The sequence below is a fragment of the Arvicola amphibius genome, chromosome 2 (assembly GCF_903992535.2).
Source record: "Arvicola amphibius chromosome 2, mArvAmp1.2, whole genome shotgun sequence".
In the NCBI taxonomy this organism is placed as follows: domain Eukaryota; kingdom Metazoa; phylum Chordata; class Mammalia; order Rodentia; family Cricetidae; genus Arvicola; species Arvicola amphibius.
Genome location: NC_052048.2, coordinates 154794112 through 154817659, shown reverse-complemented (window position 1 = coordinate 154817659; position 23548 = coordinate 154794112). Strand labels below are relative to the sequence as shown.

General features: G+C 40.2%; 1 protein-coding gene across 1 annotated transcript in view; it reads right to left on the bottom strand.

The window, feature by feature from the left end:
* Nucleotides 1-860: 860 nt before the first annotated feature.
* Dync1i1 (dynein cytoplasmic 1 intermediate chain 1) overlaps nt 861-23548 on the bottom strand; it is a 320890-nt gene continuing 298202 nt past the window's right edge. The window contains exons 14-16 of the mRNA XM_038318765.1: nt 22316-22456; nt 18257-18382; nt 861-1519 (exon numbers count right to left, since the gene is read on the bottom strand). Of these exons, the coding sequence (XP_038174693.1) occupies nt 1409-1519; nt 18257-18382; nt 22316-22456 (378 nt within the window). The 3' untranslated portion in view covers nt 861-1408. The remainder of the gene's footprint in view (nt 1520-18256; nt 18383-22315; nt 22457-23548) is intronic.

The window sequence follows — 23548 nt, the reverse complement described above, 5'->3', positions numbered from 1 at the left end:
TATATCTTAAAAATTTATATACGTTTAAGGAATCTCTACCAAGAGTGTGTGAATGGAAGTTTCCTTCCTAAAATATCGAGAGCCTATTGACAATTTTTAAAAATAATTTAACTATAATTGATTTTTACTCACTCTCTACCAATGAAATAACATTTGAAAAAAGAATGATTAAAGCTGTTTATAGGAGCACTCTCTGCTTTAATCGTAGCTAACATAACTTCTAGTGGGAATTCAAACACACGCATTTCTAGATCATACAGCACGTGTTCACCTCAAGCTGTTCTTTCTTCTTCTCCCATTTAACATTGGTTGTAAACATGGTGGCTTTGGTGACAGAGCCAAGGGAGTGTCTGCCTCCTAAAAACAGAACAAACAACAATAAAAACAACAACAGCAACCAAGTCATACACACATGTAGCCTTATAAAAACAAAATGAAGAGCCTTGATTTGAGCCCACCGGCTTGGCCGCCTCACAGGTCATGTTTAGTCTTTAACATGGTCCTCATGCATCGCTCCAACCCCTTGTCAAAGCAAACTTCCTGTCAGGTTTCCCACTAAGCAAAAAACATTTACCCACAGCGATACAGACCTGATTTGGAACATTTTATTGGTAATACTTGTGTCATATTTTGGAACCACAGACTTGTGGAAGGTTGTGCTAGCTTGAATGGTAAGTATCAATGGCCAACTATATTTGAAATATTGTTAAAGTATCTAGAAATAATAGGCATTAAAATTCGTTCCGTTCACTGCAGCAAACCTCTAAAGACTCCGTGTTCTCAGTGGAACTGGCATACTGTAATTGTTATTTGGAACTCAGTGTAACCTCAGCGGCAGCAGAGAAAATACAGGCCTCTCATTACGCACATGCTCTAAGATCGTTTATTTTAATGCTTTCAAATAAATATGTTCCATGCAGCACATTACAATAAATAAGGAGCAGCAATGTTCTTGTAGTAAATCCATTCATAATGTGAGTCACCATGTAAAACACCACATCTCGAGTCTTTGGCCCTGTACCATATCATGAGGCACGCCACATCTGCACCCAATCATATCTGGCTTCATATGGATTTAATAGGACTGTACCAGAAGTACATGTAAGCACAAATTCAACCAGAGGTTTCCAGCTATTAAATACAGCTACCAAGTAGTTAAAAGGCAACAACTAAACCCCTAAAGGGTTCCCTCCCCCTTTTGTTTTTGAGACAGAGACACCAAGATAGAAATGTATGGCAGACTTTGGGTGAGTAGGTACATGTGGAGTATATGGGGTAACACTGCACACAGTATGGCCCCCAAAATGCCACAGAGATAGATACTGAGAGGACACCAAAGGCCTTGACTGCAGACTCTGCGTTCTGGCAGGGAAGGATGGGGGGCACGGGGAGCAGGCGCGGCTCACATCTAGGCAGCTAACTCAACAGCGCCTTCCTCCTCGCTGTCAGCCCTGTTGGCGCGGATCTCCACCAGGGTCCTGGCAAATCGAGTCCATTCATCATTGTGGGGAACCGCGAGCTGCAAAGCAAATCAGTGGAGAAATGATGAGCAAGGTAACTCCTTGTATCTTATGCTCCTCGGTATTGGAACGGCTGCTTCTCACCAAAGAATGCAAAGGAAACCACTCAGTGAATCAAGGAGGACCCGAAGTGTGGCTTTTAACCTACAGTTACAATTGCTCATGGAATGTATAAAACTTTTAAACTGTGCGTTAACCAAACAATCCCAGCGGCCACATTAAAGCACTCATAGTAAGGAGAGTTCTTTGTTCTTAGGTCCTATGGTGAACTCAGCAAATAAAAGCTGCACTATTAACCACAGTTTCAGAATAACTGTGGCATTTTCTTTCTAGTCGAAGCGATCGATTTATTTTCTAAAGCACCATTAACGAATCAATATACGTGGAGAAAGAATAGCTTACATACGCACGAAAATTTTTTTACTATGAAGTCATGCTTGAGCATTTCCCCAGGACCAGTGTGATGATGCTGTGACTAACTGCAGTACTAATTAGCGTTGACTAAGGGTTCTCTTCTAAGTACTTTACATATTAACTCTTCACAGCAGTCCTAGGTGGAGCACATTTATCCTATGTATGTGAGCAAAATATTTCCATGTTATAGAAGGAGGAGGTGGACGAAGCATGGGGGGAAATCCTACTAAGGCTACATAACCAGCAAATACTTTTTCTAATATTATGTGAGTTCAGTACTGAATTAATGTTATATTGATTTGTCAAAAGGGGAGATCTATAAAACTTCCTAAATACTGTCTTCTGAATGTACAATCCAGTGAAGAGGAATCACCACGCCCTCGGTACAAATGTCACGTATCATTTTTTTAGCTGCACTAGAAGATTATGATTTCACACATAGCATCCAAAAATGAGTTGTTTAAAGATGACAGAAAAAGGTTTGAAATAGGAAAAAAAAGAGTGCATTTGAAGATGAAAAGTTGGACTGAGAAGAACTCTGAAGGATTCATATAAAATAAAATTGATTCACACATTACAGTCATTTTCTTGGAGTTTTACCATATATGATCATACCACGATATGATCAATCCATCTACATACTAGGACTACACATGGCATCAATATATTCCATGAACATTAAGAACACAATCACCTTAATCAACACACATTATTAAAAGTAAAAAAAAGAGGAAGAAGAGAAATCTAAGCATTTAAATTAAACCTATAGCATAATTTACCCACTTCACACAGCCAGATGATGAGAATCTTAAAGTTTTTATTATAGGAAATTATAATCTCAGATGCTGTCTGTCCTAGAGAGTAGCAGTGTCGTTCTGTAAAGTATGACTTCAAGCGAGTTCTACCAAGGCCAAATGTTTCGAGAATATAATTCTGGAAATGATGCCCAGGTGGGGAAGTGCTTCGCTTTATTGTCAGAAATGCCTCTCCAGTGAGCGTTTTCATTCACAAATAGGAGCAAGTTTGGAGGAGAAAACTAGAAATACATTCCTAGTTATTGAAATGAATCTAAATTTCTCTTGTAGCAATGATAAAAATTCCCAATAATATTGACCGCCATTACCTCGGCTCAGCCCATCATCCTTATGGTGGGCTCTTCTCCAGATTTCACTATTCTTCACTTTTGTCTTCAATTTTACATAATACTGCCCTGGGGAAATGAGACCCCAAACATAAAAGATTCAAAATAGCTAACCAAAAGCATAAGCAGGCACGAAGGTTGGTACCATTTATGTAAAGACTAGGTCCATCTTCCTTTCCCTCCCCCAGCGCCTGGCAAAATACTTCCAAAAAGAGCCGTGGAACACAAGCCTGAGGAGAGGCAGAAACTGAATTAAAAAGACACCGACTTTTTCCTCACAAAATAAAGCTAAGAGAGATAGAAATCTCAATATCCCCAGACCTTTATGTGACTTTAAACAGTTGGAGAAATGTCTTCGCCAGTTCAACAGCTTATTGTTCACAAGCAGGCCAGGATGCCCACCAAGCATAAGACTATACTATTGTTCCGCACAGTAAAAGCAAGTTAACAAATGCTGGCCTGTGTAGCATTTTATTGACAGCATGTATAGAACAGGAACACAGGTAAATGCATTCCCGTTGTTTTGTGCAATAGTACTGACCATGACCTTTGTTGAGCCTATGGAACATCAAGTTCCAATAGTGGCCAGACAGGTTGCGAATAAATTGACAATCAGGTATGCTATATAAAACCAGACATTTAATGTCTAAAAAATATATTTTATCAAATCTAAATGTTTTCTACTAAACAAAATTATCCTAGTGATTAAACTATTTGGCCTCTTTCATGGAGATGAAAGAGATTAACATTTAACATTTTAATGCTAAAGCATGATTTAAAATATGAAAATTTATCGTCACAGACATTTAAATATGCAAATTAAGCCTCATTCTCATGGACATTTAAATATGCAGATTAAGCTTCACAGGCATTTTTACAATATTCAAACAGACTTCGCCCTCTTCCCGATCTACTGCTCTGTATAATACCCGCCCCCCATCACACCGAGGTTTTTAAAAAGCAAACCTATTTCTCTTTGTTCACACCAAATTCTGGAACAGAACATGATAGAAACACAATTGCTTCTAGAAACTTGGAGTCAATTTCCCTCCCTCGTGCTATGCTGCCTCTTCACCCAGTTGACTGTAAAAATAACGTGATGGGATCGTTCTGCCAGGTGGGAAGCCACGCAGCAGACTGCTCCACTTTTAGAATTAAGCATCACATCAGGAAATGCTCAAAGTGCGATCTTAGCTCCCACGTGTGAGCGTAAATTCACAGGCCGTTTCCACAGCGGAACTAATCATTTCTGGCGTTTGAATTACTTGTAGGTGAGACCAACCAGGAGTCTTACAAACAGGATGGCCACTCTTGTCAGCTTACATCTGAGACTGTAAACAGAATCCGTCTGGACAGAGCTGTCCTTCTTACCCTTGGCAGTCCCCGGCCCTCGGAGCCATGGTGTTCTCAGAAAGAGCAAGGAGGTGCGAGGCCGCAGAGGCACTGGAGCCTTTCTGACTACACCTTAGTCACCAGTGAGGAAAAGGCTTTGTTCTTGTTAAAGAATGACACTGCTCTTTGTCCCAGCAAGTGCATGAACTTATCCAATATGCATCCAGCACGTACAACATGCCAGACTCTGCGCTGGCGCTGGAGAGTCAGTGAAAATTCTTTTGAAACATGATGACCAGGAAATGGAGGTGAAAATTAATGCTGTTTTTGGTGAGAACCGATGAACACTGGCATGGATTATTTTTTTAAACTTTACAGGTGTTCAGAAACGGAATTATATGAGCGGCAAGCTCTTATAGTAAGTGATGTCTTCTTATTAAACACGTAACTAGGACAAGAGCTGACACCATTTCTTCATCCTTTCTTCAGTTTCTATCCAGTCATGAAAGGCTGAGCATCCTTGGACGACTCCCCTACCCCTTGCAAATAACTGTTTCTAAAGAATTTCCACTTATTATATGACGGGGTGGCTCACACCTTTAATGCTAGCACTCAGGAGGCAGAGGCGGGCAGATCTCTAAGTTGGAGGCCAGCCTGGTCTACATAGTGAATTCTAGGATAGCCTGGGCTACATAGTGAAACCAGATCTCAAAAAAATTACATTATGATGGGAAAAATATCATTTCTAATGGTGATGATAATTAAAACTACCAGAGAGGCAATAGGTAGAAAAGCATGCAGAGAGAAGTTCAAGCAATGCCAGAAAGGCCTTGTGAAAACTGTCTGCCACTGAACCGACTTGGATCTGGAAATGTTTTCTACTTCAGATTTGTCTGCTGGAGTCACACAGGAGGTCAGGGGTGACTCACATTTTCCCTCTGTGTCTCAGAGCAGGGCTTACCAATAAGCAGTCTATCCTGACAGGTAACGGCTGCCTTAGTTTTGGGTAAGTGTTTAAAGCATTTGAATGCCATAAGCACAGAGAACTCTGGTTTCTAAGACAATAAAATCTCAGCTCTTAAAGTACTCACCTTTTATAGATATGGAATGACCCTGTTTTCACAGCCAAGGAACTGAAGGCCAAAGGTAGTTATTGAGGTAGCAATTTGGACTTAAGGAAGAGAGAAAATGAACCTCACATTTGGCCAGGACACTCAAGGCTAACTCTTATTTCAGTTGCTGCCAATGGCCAAGCACTTAACCTCTCGTTGCCTCAATTGTCAAGTGGGGAGGGGACATCTGACCATTTACCAACAGAGACATGAAGAGGGCGTGAAAGGTAATCCGAGCTAAGAGGGACTGAGTTCGGCATGCAGTATTCATGCTGTAAGTTGTCACTTGAAACAGGTGCCTAAGTCGAAAGATAGCTGACGTGACCACATCAGCTCTTCGGGACTATTCTGAGGATTATTTTCTTTTTGAGGAATGAATTTCGACCGTTGTAAGAACATTAAGAAACATGTTTTTACCCCATGGAAAAGGGAAATAAAGGGATCTAAACAGTTTGCTCAAGTCATTTTCACAAGTACGTGTTGGGTACGTCAGAGGCCTCCGTGGTTGAATGGCAGGCAGGCAATGAGTTTTGAGTCACCTATTTAAAGATTCTAAAGACAGTAATCCAAGATTCTTAGGGGACAGAAGGTCAAAAGCAAAGAGCAAAAGTGTAAAAATTGTGGAATAAACAAACCATATGTGTGTGGGTGGTTTTAGCCTCCTCCCCTCCCCTCCTACGTCTGTCACTGGGTCAGGGCTCTGCCCCTCTCTCTGGCTGAGTGGATGGGTAGACTCTAGACTCACCATCCCCCCCCCCCCCCCCCCCCCCCCCGTCCTTTAGGCCGCAGTGGTCTGACCGTGGGGTGTCATGCCTGGGCATCTAGGGTGCCTTACAGGAGACACAGATGGGAGAGCAGCCAGAATTGGAGAAGAAAGTCGGGACTGACTGTCATTTACCACAGAGAGTAGCTAAATCATGCTTTCTTTCTCAGTTTGTCATTTTGTGCTGTGTGTCCTTAGGCAACTTCTCTGATCTGCCTTATTGACAGGAAGGAAATTTGAGAGTGTGTTTCATGACTGATAGGAGCACAAGAAAGGTGAAAATACAGTCAACACAGTGCCTGGCCCTTGACAAACCCAGTAAGTGAGGTTTCCTATTTCTCTTTCTCACGATTTCTTCTCTTCTTTTCTAATTTTTCTTGGTTTCGTTTTTTCTGCTTCTTTCCCTCTTATCTTTCTTCCATTTTTCTTGACCTACCTAGAACTGCACTTTTATTTTATTTTATTTTAAAGAATATTTTATTTTTCTGAAAGTCATACAAATGACTTTTTAAATAAATAGTTATTTCTTTGAAAAACAATAGCTATCTGTCTTCCACAGCTAAGATGTAAAGAAAGAGATTTTTCAGAGTATAAGAGAATTTCTTTCAGTTACTTTTTATTATCTATTAAAAATTAAATTTAAAATATATGGATTTCTTCTAGCTATATATACAAATACTCCCCCCATTATTTTCATTTTTCACATATGACCAATGTACTCCAATGCAGTTATTTTTCTCTTGTTATAGCATTTTCTGCAGCAGGATTCTACATTTTTTTAACCTTAAGCTGTAAGGCTTGATTATTGCTGAACATGCTATTAGAAAAATCAAGAAACTATTTATAATCGGGGTTAGACACACAAATATCACTCCTGTATCCCTTTTTATAGGCACAGAGCTAACCGCTCTCAACAGTCCTCAGTCACGCCTCCCTCATTTTTCAGTAAATTCTAAGGATTTATATAGTCCATGGCAGCTGATTTTAAATAACTCCAGTAAAGACTATGTTTCAAGGATCATGTCTATACTTCATTAAATAGCTGAAATAACTTCTACCTATGAATACTTTTCATGATAAAATATATCCCACGCAGTACTTACAAAAGCAGGGTTTAAAAACCTTGGATAATTAAGAGATTAGAAAATACTCCTTAATCTCAATTAGGTTTCCCAGTTCCATTAATCATGGCAAACAAACCAAGAGAGGAAGTCTCTAGATACACAGTTTGTGGAAGTGTGGTCTATCAGTATTTTTGCAATCTTTCAATTAGGTGGAATCATTTTAAACAGTCTGTGGGACTATTGCATTAACCCCCAATTTTGAACAGACACAAGAACAATTTCTGTATTAACACCAACATGAAAGTTTTCTGCTAAAAAGATAGTGTACAAATAACCTGTTCATTTTAATGCACATTTTTTGTAGTGCATTTACAGAAACCAGGGAAGCTTATGTAGGTTTGCACAGAGACAGTTAAACTTCCATGTACTCAAAAGGTTAAAACAAAACAAGTTCCCGACACAGTTATTAATGGCACCCAAATTCAGGAGAATGTTAACCCACTGGCTTGCAAATATGCATTTGTGTTCAGAGCAACCCTGTATTTTTTAAGGACAGTTCCTTTTGCCACACACACAGATGGAAGCAAAGTGGGAGGTAACAGGCACTGAGACGGCCACCGTGGAGCAGCCAGGCAGACCCGATTCACATAAATGCAGCTTTGCTATGTTTAATTCTCAGAGAGGCAAGGCCCACATCAGGTTAACAATGGATGAAGCCACGAGCTAGAATCCCATACCAGGATGCAGCTACATGGGGCGAAGGCATATAGCATTCTGTCACACCGTAGACGACGCTGATAACTTAGTCTCGGGAGAAGTCAGGAAAGCAGAGCACACTCACGTCTGCTCTGTAAACTGCTGGCACCAGCCCCTCATAGGATAAAACTGTTAGAACGGTTACTTGCTTTCTAACTTTGTCCTCTCTGAGGGTATCTTTTTTGAATTTGTTTTCTCTGTGTACTCAACTGTCCAGAAGATTGGAGACCCGCTCACCAGAGCCCCTTCCCTTCTCTCTTCAAACGGATAGTTTCTTTTTACTGCATGTTTCTCAGAACAACACTTTAAAAAAAATAATCCATTGCCATCTAACTAAGGTAAGAAACGAAAGTAGGTGGAAGAGACAAAGGAATAGCAACAGATTTGCTACCTTCAATTCCGGGAAGTAAGGAACTATAGAAAGAAGTAAGCAGCTCAAGCACTTGCCCTGAGAAATTAGCAGCTACAAATACGCTTCCCGGTAAAATTTAGCATGTAAGCAAGGGTACTGGAATCTGGAGGTTTCTGCCTGTGGAGAAAACAAAAGCAAACCAAACAACAGCTGAAGAAGGAAGAACGAATTCCCCAAGACGTGAAGATGACCTTGCTTGCACTTGTATTGAAATTATACCAGCCTCCTGTCTTCTGAAATTGTGGAGCGTTATTATTTTGTCTACTACTAGAGACAATCCATTTCTCAGCCCAAAAGACGAGAACATGCTGGAAACAATGGCTGATGCACGATGATAGAAAATAAACTTTCTAAACTCCAATCGCCTCTCTCTCCATAGTACAAAAGATCAAGAAAGAGCCAGGGAAGCGAGGAAGGGAGTGCCAGCCAAGCCTCTCTCCACATTAGCTGGCTAACGACGCAGCTTCCTCCCCCGATATTATTGACTATAGGTTTTCAAGTAAATTCCTAGCAACCACTGAATCTAAGCAGTTTTGACAAAAAGAAAGCTTATCGCTAAACACCTTAAAAACATTTACCAAGGTAATAAAAGAAATGTCATTTCCTCCTACTGAATGTTTGGGCATAAAAGAGGGTTTTTTTATAATGCAGTTCATGATTTATCATATCTATAGTGTCCAAAAACAGCACAATGGGAAAGAAGCATTTTCCCGTGGTTTGACAACTGTTTGAATCAACTGTTAGGCTTTCACTGCACTGGTCGCCAACTGCTCCCTTTTAAAGGCACAGGAGGAAGATCAGGACAATGACGGGGAGGAAGGACAAATGGTCCTTTCAAACTGTTCAAATATAGTTAACTTTTCTGTGTCTACCAAACTATACTCAATTTTGAAGTTGCATTCTGAATGCTTTGTACAGTTATGCTTTTGCTTTATTTCCATCCAAATTTTGCACCAGGAATCTTTCATTCATCTCTACTTATTGGATTGCTGTTGGGTGACAGACACTGTGCGGGACCTGGACATGGCTTCGGGCGTTTCTGTTCTCCAAAGGTCATAAAAATTTTAAGGATAAATTTGACAGTCAAATGAGGGTTGCTAATGGGATTTCTTTTTAGGTTAAAACAAACAAACAACAAAAAAAGTGTCTAGTCTTTATGATACTAGATACTATAAGATGTTCCATTCTACCCAAGGGAGCTTAATGCCAAGATCAAAAAGAATAAGTATTGGGAAATGACTACTTTGTCATCCGGAGAAAGGGCTTAGGAATGGGTCACTCACCAACCTGTTTAATCGTCCTTTTAGATTAAAGGTAAAAACGCAAGATTTTTCTACAACAGTAGAGGGTTGGATATGACTGACATGATGCATAATTAATGCATTTTAAGTAAAAAATGTAAAGTAAAAGATGTTGTGAGACTGATATTCTAGTAAATGTATGTAAACCTTCCTTGACGAAGGAAGATTGCTGTTCATTTTTCCTCTTTTTCCAAGTCTATCCTATGTGATATATAAACATTCATAGATAAGCACTCATAAACTCGTAAGAAGATATTTATTTTCATATTATATTTTGGATATGTCACTGACAACACACACACACACACACACACACACGCACACACACACACACACACGCTTAACTAGGTTTCTTTATAGAGCAGTATAACTCTCTAGTCCCTGTGGTGCACAACTTTACCCTGGGCTTTTGTAAGGTATGATTTGAGGCAAGGGCTGTCCTTGACACTTCTTTAAGACAAAATTTAACAGTTTTGAAATTATAAAGCTCACAGAATTTGTCAACGATAAAAGTTTAACACAGTAATGTTTGTTTCAGAACCCAAACAATTGTTGAAGATGGCAGCGTGAAACCACAGAAGAAATATGAAGATGGCTAATTGTCCAAACTGCCTTTTGTTTCAGGAGGTATATGTTCATAAGCCATTTATTACTACAGTGATATTGAAAATTAGCATGCACTCTTTAATTTGGTTTTCATAAAATTAGACACTAGGGCTTTCTTTTCATTTAACCATTCATAACACATTAAAAGTCCTAAGTGTTTTTGTATCAGTTTTGAAAACAATGTGGCTGAAAAGATATTAATACTTTAAGCCCATTTTCATAAACCAATGCTACTTCAATAAACACACTATTTATATAGTAATTAATCTAATCATGATCATGGTCTTTTTCATATATAATTACCAACTGAAAGTCACTGCTACCACACTGACTATAAAATAAGTAATTATAACATTAATTGGAACTGGAATTACTGCCTTTTCTTTCTTAAATTAAGCATTCCTCAGAAGAAATCAAGTTAATACTAAAATTATAATTATACATTTTACTCAAATTATTTTTAAACACATGTAACTTATTATGACAAAGAAATGAATTAATATATTAATCCAGAGTGGCTGCTTTCTTAGAATTATGTTTATTAGTATCTCCAATTTGCCAAACAACTAAGCTTTTGTGTTCTCTGACTTCATTGCATGGCTCTGTGGATCTCGTACTAAAAAAAAATTATGAGAAATCTGAAAAGTTCAGCCGCAAACCCCAGTGTTTATCAAATGCGTAGACGCTTGTGAGAAAACTTGATCTTTAGATTGCCAGCCTTTATCCGGGTGCTTGGTGCCATAGAAGGAATGGTCCCTGTCTTTCCCTCTTTCGTGGTGAAGGGAAAACCAAAGGAAGTGTTTGGCATCGGCTAAAGCATCTAAAATTGTTTCTCCATCAAAGAAGGCAGTGCTTGAGAGGGCCGTCGAGAGCCAAGCAAGTTGCAGGCCCACTTTCTTAATGAGAAACACCAGCAGTCAGATGGCCATAACCAGATGTTGTTAAGTGACACCAGCTCTGCCCTGCTCTCCTAGAAACTGCCAGAGCCCAGCTGTCACCCAAGCTCTCCTTGAGCTGGGGACAAGAGCAACCACACCACTCCCTTCATCCACAGCCTTGGTCGTGAGGAAGCAGAGGTTTGCCTTACCAGACAGGTTTCATTTTAACTTTCTATTTGACGGTCTGTCAACCCAATCCCCAAGGAGAGCAGTTATTTACAGAAAGACCCGTGCTGCTTTTGAGAATAACATACACCCTGTCCTATTGAAAATGGTGAAGAGCAAACAGTTACTGTTTCCTATAATCCATTGAGAAAATAATGTATAAATATACTGTTGATTTGGTATCATTCAAGCCCTGTTCAATTTCTGGCACTTCTGTCTACCAGATTTTACTATACTAAATGCCATTTGTGACTAACTGCAAGAGAAACATCTCATGGATTATTGTTATTATTATTACTATTATTATTATTTTACTATTCTTGTGGCCTGTGCAAAAGTTGAAAAAAATGTTTTAATTTTTCTTTCTACGAGCTCAGACACTGAGCTATATCCTAAACCGTGGAAACATTTTTAAATAATTCTTAGACATAACACCTTTGTCACTATTTTAAAGTTTATCACATTGGTCATTTTTCCTTTTGGGGTTCTGAATATGCTTTTGAATCTACTTTTTCATTTCCATTTAAAAATATTAAGACAGACACTTAAGATCACATTTATTGTTTTAGCAATAATATTTGATATACATATTCAAGTGCATTTTCCTTCTTAAGAACTTTTCAGTACATTTAAATATATTGACAAATGTACTGCTTTATAGAAATTTGTAATGATCGATCTAACTGCTGTTATTATGGCCCACAAGTAGTCATATCATATGAGTTATTTGTAATGTTTCCAAAGTTACAGTTTAAATTTAAAGATTTATGTGTGCTCCTATTTATTAATTGGTCAACAGGCAGAAAAACACAGCTAGGGTGAGAAGATTTGCTTTTCCCATAAACCACAGCTTTTAGGTGATCATTTTATTTTGCAAATCCTACTTTAAGCTGAAAATGATTTTGAAATTTTGTCATCTGTGTAGTATAAAAATGTAATCAGGGATTTGAACGCTGCATGTATTTATCACAACTGAAAACAGAATTTTCTCTGGAAGAGGTTAATGGAAAAAGAAATAATAGGAGGTGGAAGATAAACTGCTTCTCTGCAAAGCAAAGCTGCAGACAGCATCCTAACTAATTCAGATAAGCAGCAAACATAGTTGTTAGGGGATATTCGTGACAGCCGCATACGCCAGCCAGCACTGAAGCATTAACAATGGCAGCGGGCTTTCCAGAAAACACATCTGCAAGACAGAAAGGTAGATATGCTGACTATCAATCATGACGACATGTGAATAATTCTATATACACTAGCCCATGCGCAGTGAAAGTCGGTTGTGTGTTTGTGTGTGTGTGTGTGTGTGTGTGTGTGTGTGTGTGTGAAAAGCCTTCTATCCAGTAATGGAAACTGTGGTAGCTAAGTCATTTTTTAGTTTTAATGTTAAACTAGTGGTTCACATATATTAGGAAAAGAAAGAAAAAAAAACTCCAGCAGTTTTCAAACAGATCTTTATGAGTATTATTCTAATATAACACTTCTGAGGCTATATTTAGGCTTAATTTAGCTTGTTATTTATCCGTGGTCTAATTAATGGAGAGACCCTAGAGCGCCAGAGGTGGATCGATCCATCTGGCAATGTGGAGATTTTCAGACCGTAGTACAAAAAAGGACTAGGTAGTTCGTTCACGGCCGGCCGGAAGGAAGGGAGGGAGTGTATGTAGGCTTTCTTGAGGTGAGGATGGCGGGAGGGAGGGGATTGAGGGGAGTAGAGAGAAGACGAGCGATGCGATAGCTATCTTATCTCTCTCATAGCTTTCTCTTACATCTTACTCTCCTTACTACTCTCTCCTCTATCTCCTCTCTCTCACTCTCGATCTATCTTCTTCTTCCTCTTCCTCTCCTTCTCCTCTCTCTCTCTCTCTCTGTTTTTATTGAGACAGGGTTTCTCTGTAGCTTTGGAACCTGTCCTGGAACTAGCTCTTGTAGAACAGGTTGGCCTCGAACTCACAGAGATCTGCCTGCCTCTGCCTCCTGAGTGCTGGGATTAAAGGTGTGCACCACCACCGCCCAGTAAGCCTAACTTTGTTAATAAGCCTAGTTAACAAAAATTGACCTTTTTTATTTTATTTCTGTGTGTGTGCAGTTGCTCTAGGAGACCTGGAATGGGTGTCAGATTCCCTGGAGTCAGATCTCCAAGTACTTGTGAGCAGTCCAATGTGGGTGAACTGCTCTTGGGTCCTCTGGAAGAGCAGCAAGTGTTCTAACTGCTGAGCCATCTCTCCAGCTCCTTTATTTTGGAGTTCAGAAATTTTAAATGATCCATGAAACCACTGTCTACTTAAGTGATTTTTGAAAGCATAAATAGAATAAAAATTACAACCAAATAATAAAAAGGGGGCTCTTTGTCTTACAGTGGATTTGCATAGCTTCTATTTATGCTAATGGAAATTAAACACCTGTTCTGAGAAGGAACAAGACCCCTATCTGTGAAAATCAATATGTGCAGCAGATTTCCAGATAAAATGCTGAAGTCAAACAAGCAAAAACATGCGCTACACAAACACAGCATCAAGCCTGAAAACATGACTGGTTTATGTTTTACTTCCAGAGTTACAGGCCCTGAGATAACTCAACCTGTTGATTTCTGTGAGCTCACATGCACCTCTCTGTTTACCTCTTCACAAGTCCTTAATAAATTGCATCAGTAAATCTGGATTTGAGCCACAGCTATCATCGTGCGAGTCACGAAGGATAATTGTCCATAATCGAGAAGGCCATGATCACTGGGGCTGTGTGCTGGGACTCCCTGCCGCAGCTGTCGCCTCAGCTGGGGCACATGAAGCAGATGGTTGTTAGCAGCTGGTGCCACCAGAGTGACTCTCTGCAGTACCTTCCCACCTGGCCTGGATTGGCGTTGCTGCCAATGGTGTTTGCAGGAAGTTCCTCACCATGGGGATCACAGTGGTGACTCGCCCCACCCTGGTTCATCTGATAAAGCAGGCATTACAGAAGTCTTCCCCCCAAAACATTATACTTTAAGGTAAATTGGTTGTAGGATGGAAAAGAGGTTGCGGGCAGGCGTCACAGAACACTACCTTGTCTTAAGCACCTTGTGAGGGCTGTCATCTAGAATCTTCTAATGTAAGACATGGGCGGTAAAATGATACAGCATGCACTCTCTTTCATCACATTTCTAGAGATTTCCTTCCCCCCTCCCCATGATCTAAGTGAGAGACAAATGTTTTATTTCTGATTTGTCTGGTGGTCAGTTTTCTCGGGAACAGAACAGACTACATAACATGCAGGGCCCATTACAAAACGACAATATGGAGCATCTTGCTGACAAGTTTCTTTTCCAGCTGCAAGACAATGACAAAAGAGCATTCAACTCAGCTTGGAGCTCTGAAGCGCAGGACTCTGTGAGGCTGCATGAGCCCCAAGCCAGGGTAGCAGCTGCTCGCGCAGAATAAGATCATCACACAAGCTCGCAGCTGCCTTCCCTTCTCCGGTCTCAGAGGTCTCGGGCAAATCAACAATGGAGAAGGATGCGAGAGGGCTTCTTGCAGACAGACACCTCTTCCATTCACAAGGCAAACTGATCAGCATGGAGGATTCTGGAAACTACCATGTACATTCTTGCACACACTGCATCTTAAGAGTTATCTAGAAGTGTTTTATCTTTTTCCATCAAGGCTTTCCAAATGCCAGCATGACCCTGGTGAGGAATTCAACTTTAATGAGGACCAGAGGACTAATTTTGAATGCTGATCATGGTAGTGCAACCTACTGACAATTTGGTTCTCAATGCCATATATTTTACTTCTTCCTCTATATTTTTTCTATTTAAATTGCTTCCTGCTTAGGCTTTTTCCCCCTCATCAGCTATGTACCAGCCTTGGATTTGACCTCTAACTCTCAACGGGCTGGCTCGTCTTGAGAGCACCCCAGATGGCTTTCTGCAGTGAAGGAGAGTGAGGAGGTTGGGAGGGCCCTGTTTGGAGGCACCCCTCAGCCTAAGTACAGCGACGCTCGGTCCGTTCCAGGCTGGGGAACGGTGTAACAGTTATTACAACAATGGCAGAAGCTGCCCGGGAGAAATCTACCATTTCTTGAAAGTGGGCTTCAGCTAAGCCTCAGCTATAAGATTCCATCTTTCCCGTCAGTCCTTGGTACCTCAACAGTGGGTGTCTTCAAAGGTTTAATGCAAGTTTATGGAGGACAGCAAGGAGGGAGAGAAATGACCCTTCACCTCGAAAAAATATAAGATACTTTACAGAAACACTTAGAAAAAATGATAGTTAGTCTAAATGAGGTTGTTAAGTCTGAGCTAACCACTGCTTTGTGTATGATCATACAATACAGAAAGAATCATTCAGTGTTGAAGACTAGCCTGGTTTTCACTCATTCAGAGAAGGGCTGAAAGACTGTAACATTACCTACTCTCAATATAATGGTATATTCCCCTTTCCACTCCTAGTAGTGAATTTGTAAGGATAAACAACCCTACAAATTGTTTGGCCTATTATATGTCGCAGGGATTTTTCTATAGCCTGTCTAGACTCCAGACAATAGGCAAGACTGGCCTATAGCTGCAGACATTTCTTCAGTCTGTAATATCACTTAGAAAAGCAAGGGCAATAATACAAAAATGAAAACCAGCCTGCCCTGCAGTGTGATAGTAGACATATGAGCATAACAACAGTTCACAGTTTAGAGATGATGATAGTGGCCTAGGAACGAGTTGGGCAGCCATATCAGCTGAAGCAACTTCTGTAGAATCACACACACTCCCCAGACAGAGTCACAGTTTTGTCCTTCTAGTCATAAACTACCAGTAGATCTTACTGCGGAAAATTATGTCTGCGTTACTCTGCTTTTTTTCTTTTCTTACTTGGGATGTATCCACCACCTATGTAGTATTTCTGTAAGCGTGGGAGTCTTTCAGGAGTCCTTTATACAACAAACCAGATCACTGTGCCAGCTAGCACAAAGGACTAAAATAACTGATGTACCCGCTAAAGAAAGCATCGCGCATTTGAAGGAGACAGAGAGTTTTAATATTTCATCTCCTATTCTGCTGTCTTTGGACCTTTCTCCACCTTTATTTTTCTCCCCGAATAACAGTTGTTACTAAGAAAGAAAAAAAGGAAAGAAAAAAGAAAAACATGCAAGTAGGAGAGAAAAATAAACCTTGTTTAAATTTTCCTTTACTTGCTTCTTCATGTTTTAGGAAACAAGTCAACAAATATTTGTTTTGTTGCTCTGTTTTAGGTGAAGACCATGAAAAAGTACATCCAACATAAAGAACCCTCATTGCAGAGAACATGAATAGGAAACCATGGATAATAAATATTTTTGACTCAAAGGTCAGTCTCTTTCCCCGACTCCAAGCTGCGGGTCACCTGGCCATCTGCATCTTCACCATGTAGGCCCGTGTTGATAGTCTCTGCCATTTTGGAAGTTTTAACTTGTAGCAATCAGGAGTAACCGTGACAGGGACGAGAGACTAAATATGGGACAAGCAAGAGACACTCAACTGTTTTACTTGGCCTTTTGCATGCTAGGATAGAAAGCCCCATTGCTAACCTTATGCAGTTTCTCTCCCCAGCTGAAATCTGAAAATGTCATCTAGCTTCCTTCAGCAAAATCAACTGTAGAGCATGATGCACCACGTTATATAATGTGCTATCCGAAGTGCCTCTGCTGAAAACCCCATCTGAGATTGCCAAACCTTTCTTACTCTGATCGGCTAAGCTAGGCCACTAGCTAGTCACAGAGGACTTCCCAGCCTCGGACTCTTTGCCTACAAATGTGGCCTATTTTCTCTCTGGAATGCAAATGTTAGATTCAAATTGTGCCTAAGTAACTTTATACAATTCCTTGTTTTACCTGTTTTTTTTTTTTTTGTCTTTAAGGGAAAACAAAAATATAACCCTTAACCTCACCAGAAATCAAGTTTTTCCAACACTTTCTAGAAGTAAAAGAAAACATTATAAATAAATATATATATGTGTGTGTATGTATATGAGATATATATGTGTGTGTATATATACATATACATATAAATATGCATATACATATTTATATATATGTGTGTATATATACATATACATATACATATACATATACATATATATACATGTATATATAAATATACATATGTGTGTGTGTATATATATATATATATTAGAAAAGTAAAGATAGGCCACAAATTCAATTTTTTTTCTGGAGTAAAAGATGCATTATTTTTCACATTGATACATCCCATGATAGTTACTTACTTTACATGTCATTTAATAAGACATACCAAAATCTCACATGATAATGTCAAAAATGTTATAAAATTTTATTAATCTCAGCCTTCTTAATTGGCAATGCTATACTTAAGTGCTGTGATTTTGATTCAGCACACTAACTAACTACAACCTGACTTTCTCAGGGTAAACGGCAAATTCCAATTTCAGTCTTAACACTATGAGTTTGGTGAGCTTTAGTGTGCTTTTTCATGCTTCCGTATGATAAACGGGAAGTTTCCACAGCACCAATAGGAGGAGTCCAGATCATTAACTAAAGTGTGCTGTGCATGGAGATACAGGCCAAATTAGGCCCCAAGGAGGCGTTAACAAACTCCCCCTGAAGTCAATGGAAATTTGCAAATGCAATTGAGAAGGTTCTTGTGGCCCAGAAATCTTGCTAATAATTTTGGTAGGTCTTTAAAGAAAATTCACAAGTCAATCTTCTCTCCACAAATAAAACAATAAAACAAAACAGAACATCACAAATATGTACCTCTCCAACATCATAGATCCAAATGCGGCCTTCTGAGTCCCCAACAGCAACTTCCTTGCCACCTTGCGCCCAACGGACACGGTTTAGGGCAGATGCCCCCTCAATGGCCACGCTTGCTGTTGGCACCTGCCGAAGGAGTTAATGACACAAAAGGGAATATGAATATAAATATACTAATCTACAGCAGTGTGTTTCTCTCTAGGAGTCACAACTGCCTTCCTGTGCACGAAGCCACATCCATCCCCTGCACCAGAGTGAAAGAGTCATTGTTCTAGAATCATACGCTCCACTGACTGGAGGGGTAGAAAGGAGAGAGGAACAGGAAAGGGAAGGAGAGACATTCTTTCCCACACTAAAGGTAGCCGGTGGTAGGCATCTCTGTCCGGATCTCATCAGGTGTTTGTCTAGCGCATGAGCACAGTAGCTCCAGGCCACACTTGACCATCAGATCCTGTGGGATACATCAGGGGGAAAGAGGTCTGTGTTTACATGCACTAAGGACAAAGGGTGAGGGTCTGGGTGGAAACAGTCAATTACTCAGATGACATGATTCTTCATGAAACTGTGAGCAATGCATGCTCTGATATCCAGCCATTTATAAACCTCAGCAAGGAGTGAAGGATCGGAAGGAAAAAGGTGCCCAGGTAGAAAGCTTCAAGGGTCTTAATTCTCCTGTTTCCTCTTATCATTTTTTCTTTCTTTCTCCAGGTGGCAATACCATGATAGATACAGAGAACGGTCCGTAGCTTTGGCACTGCCCATACAGTGACACCCTGTTAAAATGTAGCTATTTATGTGTGTGATCCCTTTAATAAAAACTGGAAATCCAGGAGCACTGAAAACTAGGCTAATATCACGATTGCAGTGAAGCAGCAGGGCTGGAATAGAACCTGCAGTCATTTATTTATTTACTGCAAGAACCTTCGTGTGTGGAGGAAGGATTCTGAGTGAGCCAAGCCCCTTCAGTGTGTGTGCTCTGTCTTCAAGCCTGGAGGTTTACAGCTGTTTAGAGCGCCAGGCCTTGTGTGAGGAAATGACAGCACACCGTTAAGAAAGAAAACGGTACGTGTTAAAAGAGAAAGGGGAAAATGATTAAAAGAGGGCCACCAAGCGCATCTCCTGCCACTGTGATTCACCAACATGGAAACATGACGTGTACTGTGGCTTAGCACCCCAGCGTTCAGCTGCTCCAAGGACTGAACCCATCTGTTTATATGAAACTCTTGAGCCAATACCTGTCTTTAAAATAGCAATAAAAACTCCATCATATGTAAGAATCCATGTTTAAACTTCATCTTGAAATCAATAAAAATTCTTTTCACCTGCTTAAATCATTGCATGTCAATTGTGAACAAAAATGTAAAATGAAAATCCCCAGCTCATTTTTTAAAATACCCAGTTTCTAACCATAAAGGTAGCCTGCTGTGCAAGCTAGAGTCTGAATTTTTAACCAAACCTTGCAAAGAATAAAAACAATGTGAATTTAGATCAACTATAATTCTGTCAATACACTTTATTATTAGTTGTGCTGTCCTGAAAACAAATTCCTGATTCAGCTAGAGAACCTTCAGAGTTTACTTTTAATACTGTAACTTAGAAGAATCATACAGGATTTTCTATGTTCAACATCAGATTTTACCTTGGATAATCTAAAAGCTGAGTAGAATGCTTAATCTTCATATAAACATATCAACAAATACTCAAAAACCCCCTAATTAAATTAAATTAAATTAGGCATTAAAACAATGCCTAATGTGTTTCTAAAGAAATTAGTTTACTCTAAAGTCTATTTTAAATAATATTCAAAATGCTTTCTTTTCATAGCTGTTATAAAAAATAGAATAGGTTACCACAGCCTGTAGTATATGCTAACAATTAATGAGTGCATGAAGAACAAAATATGTCTGCATTAATTTAAGGGGTAAGAGAAGGTCACGTGTGAACAAACGTGTACTAATAGTCTGATGTCCTATGCATGTGTCTTGCCTTCAACTTTGACTTCCTAAGTATTCTCGTGTCCTTTTGGGACAGTCATTTTAATTGCAAATAAAAGATGGATAAAGCACAAATTACTAGCCAGTAAAAGCCAGTCACATCAAAGGTAAATACAAGCCATTTTTACATAGGAGCATCAGGTACAACTTAGTTTAAAAGTATAATTTGTAGAACAACAAAATAGACTGGAAATTTAGACTCCCTCAGTCTTTTTTTTAATTATTCTATTTTCTATTTCCTAATCTGACTTATACCTGAAAAATATTACTCAACTGGCCTGAAGCTGAAGATGCCAGGAGGGCTTTAGAAGCGTGAGGTTTTGGGTTAGAATCAGACTCCGTGTATTGTTACTGTCACTGTGACGCAGAACCACGTTCATTAAAAAACCCAACTGTATGTGTGACTAACCCTGATTTTTTTAAACGTTAACCATAAAACTCTTCTGCATTTCTCTCTCGGACACCCACAGAAAGAGAAGCAATGTCAAAGCATCACTCTCTCTTTCTGTTAAGAAACAAACAAGCAAACAAAACCCGACGAAAGTTAGATGGGAGTTATTACGGAGGGCGCAGACACTCCATCCCTTCCTGCGTACTGGAGCCGGGTGTTGTGCAAACATCACCTCAGCTTGGCCTGCTCTCTGATACAGCAAACTCTCCAGTCAATCTGGAAAGCGTTTGTGTTTTGGTTGCTCTGGGTGAGTTTCTCGTGGCAAATAGAAGCAATATGATTTTAATCAACAGTGATGAAAGACTTTGGGAAGCCATTACAACGTAAGGTAATAGCATTTTACTATTAGAAGCAAGGATGTTATAAACATTTCAACATCCCCAATGATGGGTGTCCCACTCATGCCGTTTCATTGGTTTCAAAGATGCTTCATTACATAACCGCCCCGGCACACAGTTCTTGGAGGGAAAGAGGAAAAGGGGGTGCATGGAAGCACTTTAAGAAAGTAGCTGCTTCATGATAGGTACAGGGATCTGTGACCTTAAAGATACACAGATGCAACACCACCTGATGGAAATTTCCATGCCACCTCCCACCAAAAAAAAAAAAAAGTCCTAGCTTTGTGTGTTCCTCCTTCATGTCCTCCAGCTGTAGAGTCCTTAATTAAAAAGGCCAAACAGCTTCCTGCTTCAAGCACTTCAAAAGACTCCTTTCCTTGACATGTACCTCCTACCATGTGCTCTTTACCTGGGCATTTGCAGTTATGGAGAGCTCTCTGAACCAAAATCCAAGAAGTGATTTTGTGGCCATTTTAGGACACGTAATATTCATTCATAGGACACGTTCCCCCCATAAGAACAACAACAGAAAAAAACCCAAATGGCTCTGACTTAGACCCCAATAATCTTGAGGGACTGGGAAAAAGGAACAAAGCAGATGACATACACTTTAAAAATAATCATTTAATTATCAACTTTTTTTTTTTAAAGAAATAGGCTTTTTTTCACATGTGAATGACTTTAAATGTTAAAATCCCACCTTTAAAAATTTGTCTTTTGCATACACGTTCAAAGTTAGAAACTACTGCTTTCGAGTTCAATATTGTAGACAAGAAAATTTCCTTAGTAAAAATTAAATGAATGGTAGATGTAAGCAGAAAGCAGTAGAGAGAATCATCTTTTATGGAGTCTAAACAGAAATTGTACAAATACCCAACAGTGACAGAGTAACCAACCCCGTTTCAATAATCCAATCTAAAAACAGCATCAACCACAACTTTCTTTTCCAAGTGTCTGCCAATAAAATTATTTTAACACTTTGTGCCCTCTCCCTTGGGGAAAGGTATGAATACACCTTGTGCTATTTTAAAAAGTGTGTGTGTGTGTGTGTGTGTTTACAGTGTCAGTAATTGTCTAAGATTTTCTATAGGTGTGCGATGAGATGACATGGAGTTTTGGGCAATGCATCTGCTGGTGGGTGGGGGTGGGGGCCCAGAGGCCATTGGAGGGTCCGTCCACAAAAGGTTTTTTTTTTTTTTTTTCAGCAAGAATCAGACTGCAGAGTGGTCCCGGTTGCCCCCTCCCAGCCCTGGGCCCGGACGCCTGTGCCGCTCACCTCGGTGTCACTGTTGAGGTTCCAGAGGTCCAAGCGCCCCATCCCGTCGACGCAGGCAAAGAGCGCGGGATGCACAGGGGACCACATGACATCGTACACATAGTCTGCATTGTCTTCAAAGGAGTAGAGCGGCTTGTTGTGCTGTAAAGCAGAGAGACCGTGAAGACTTAGTGGCGCTGCCGCCGCCTCGGGCTGTCTAGAGAGCCTAATTAAAAACTTTGCACATTCACCAAGTGTCATAAAACTTCCCGAGATGAAAGTCCTCGAGAAGGTGAACCGGAGCTTTAATGTGACTACAACTGTCCAGTGGCATAAATAAATCCCGGGGGGTGGGGGATACTCTGAATGGGCCGGGGCCGGGACCCGCGGAGTGAGGCGGTTTCAGACACAGTTGTAAGCGACATTCCAGACAGGTGGACGCGACTGCCATTAGCTCGGAATTCTTGCCGGGCCAAGCTGTGCAAGTCGCAGGGAGCCTGAACCCAGCAGTGGTCCGAGGGGCTTGGACCCGCTGGGATGCTCCGAAGTTCGGGCGGTCCCTGGGAGCCCTGGTTCTGCACCGAAGGCAACGTCTGCCACCTCGTGGTCCTCGCTTGTCGCTGCAGCAACGGCGGCCACTTTCAGTCCAACTGCAGGTCAAACTCATATTTTAACTCTTCCTTTGAGGCGAGGAAAGGGAACGAATACCTGTGAGGGGGTTCAGCTTGGGGGTTTCAGCTTTTACAGAAAAGTGGAAATCTCGCCATTGGAGACCCTAACCTCCCTAACCTTCAGGGTTCGTTTACCTGAACCAAGAGGAACGATATAGCTCCTTGTAGAACCTCTTAACTTACACAGAAAATACGTCATCCTTTCTAAATCACTAAGGATTTCTAAGACCCCTAAAGTTGATGTTCTGAGTGGAAACACTGAACATTCTTCCACTGCATACAAATGCCTCCACTCCAGAGGGATATAATAAATTAAAATGGCACACTTGATTTCCAGAGAATATTGTCACATCAAAATAGCACAGAAGTCAGAGGCAAGTTTGAAAGTACACCAGAAATAAAACGTAATTGGACTTTATGAATTATTCATTCCATCTGGCTTGTCTTATTCTAATTTCTGCATAATGGCTTTACTAATCCCTGATCAATTAATGTAAAATGAAATTTAAATGATAATGAAAGCCCCAGAGATAAAAGAAATTAACTATTCTTATATCCTCTGACAGAAATCTAAACAATGGGA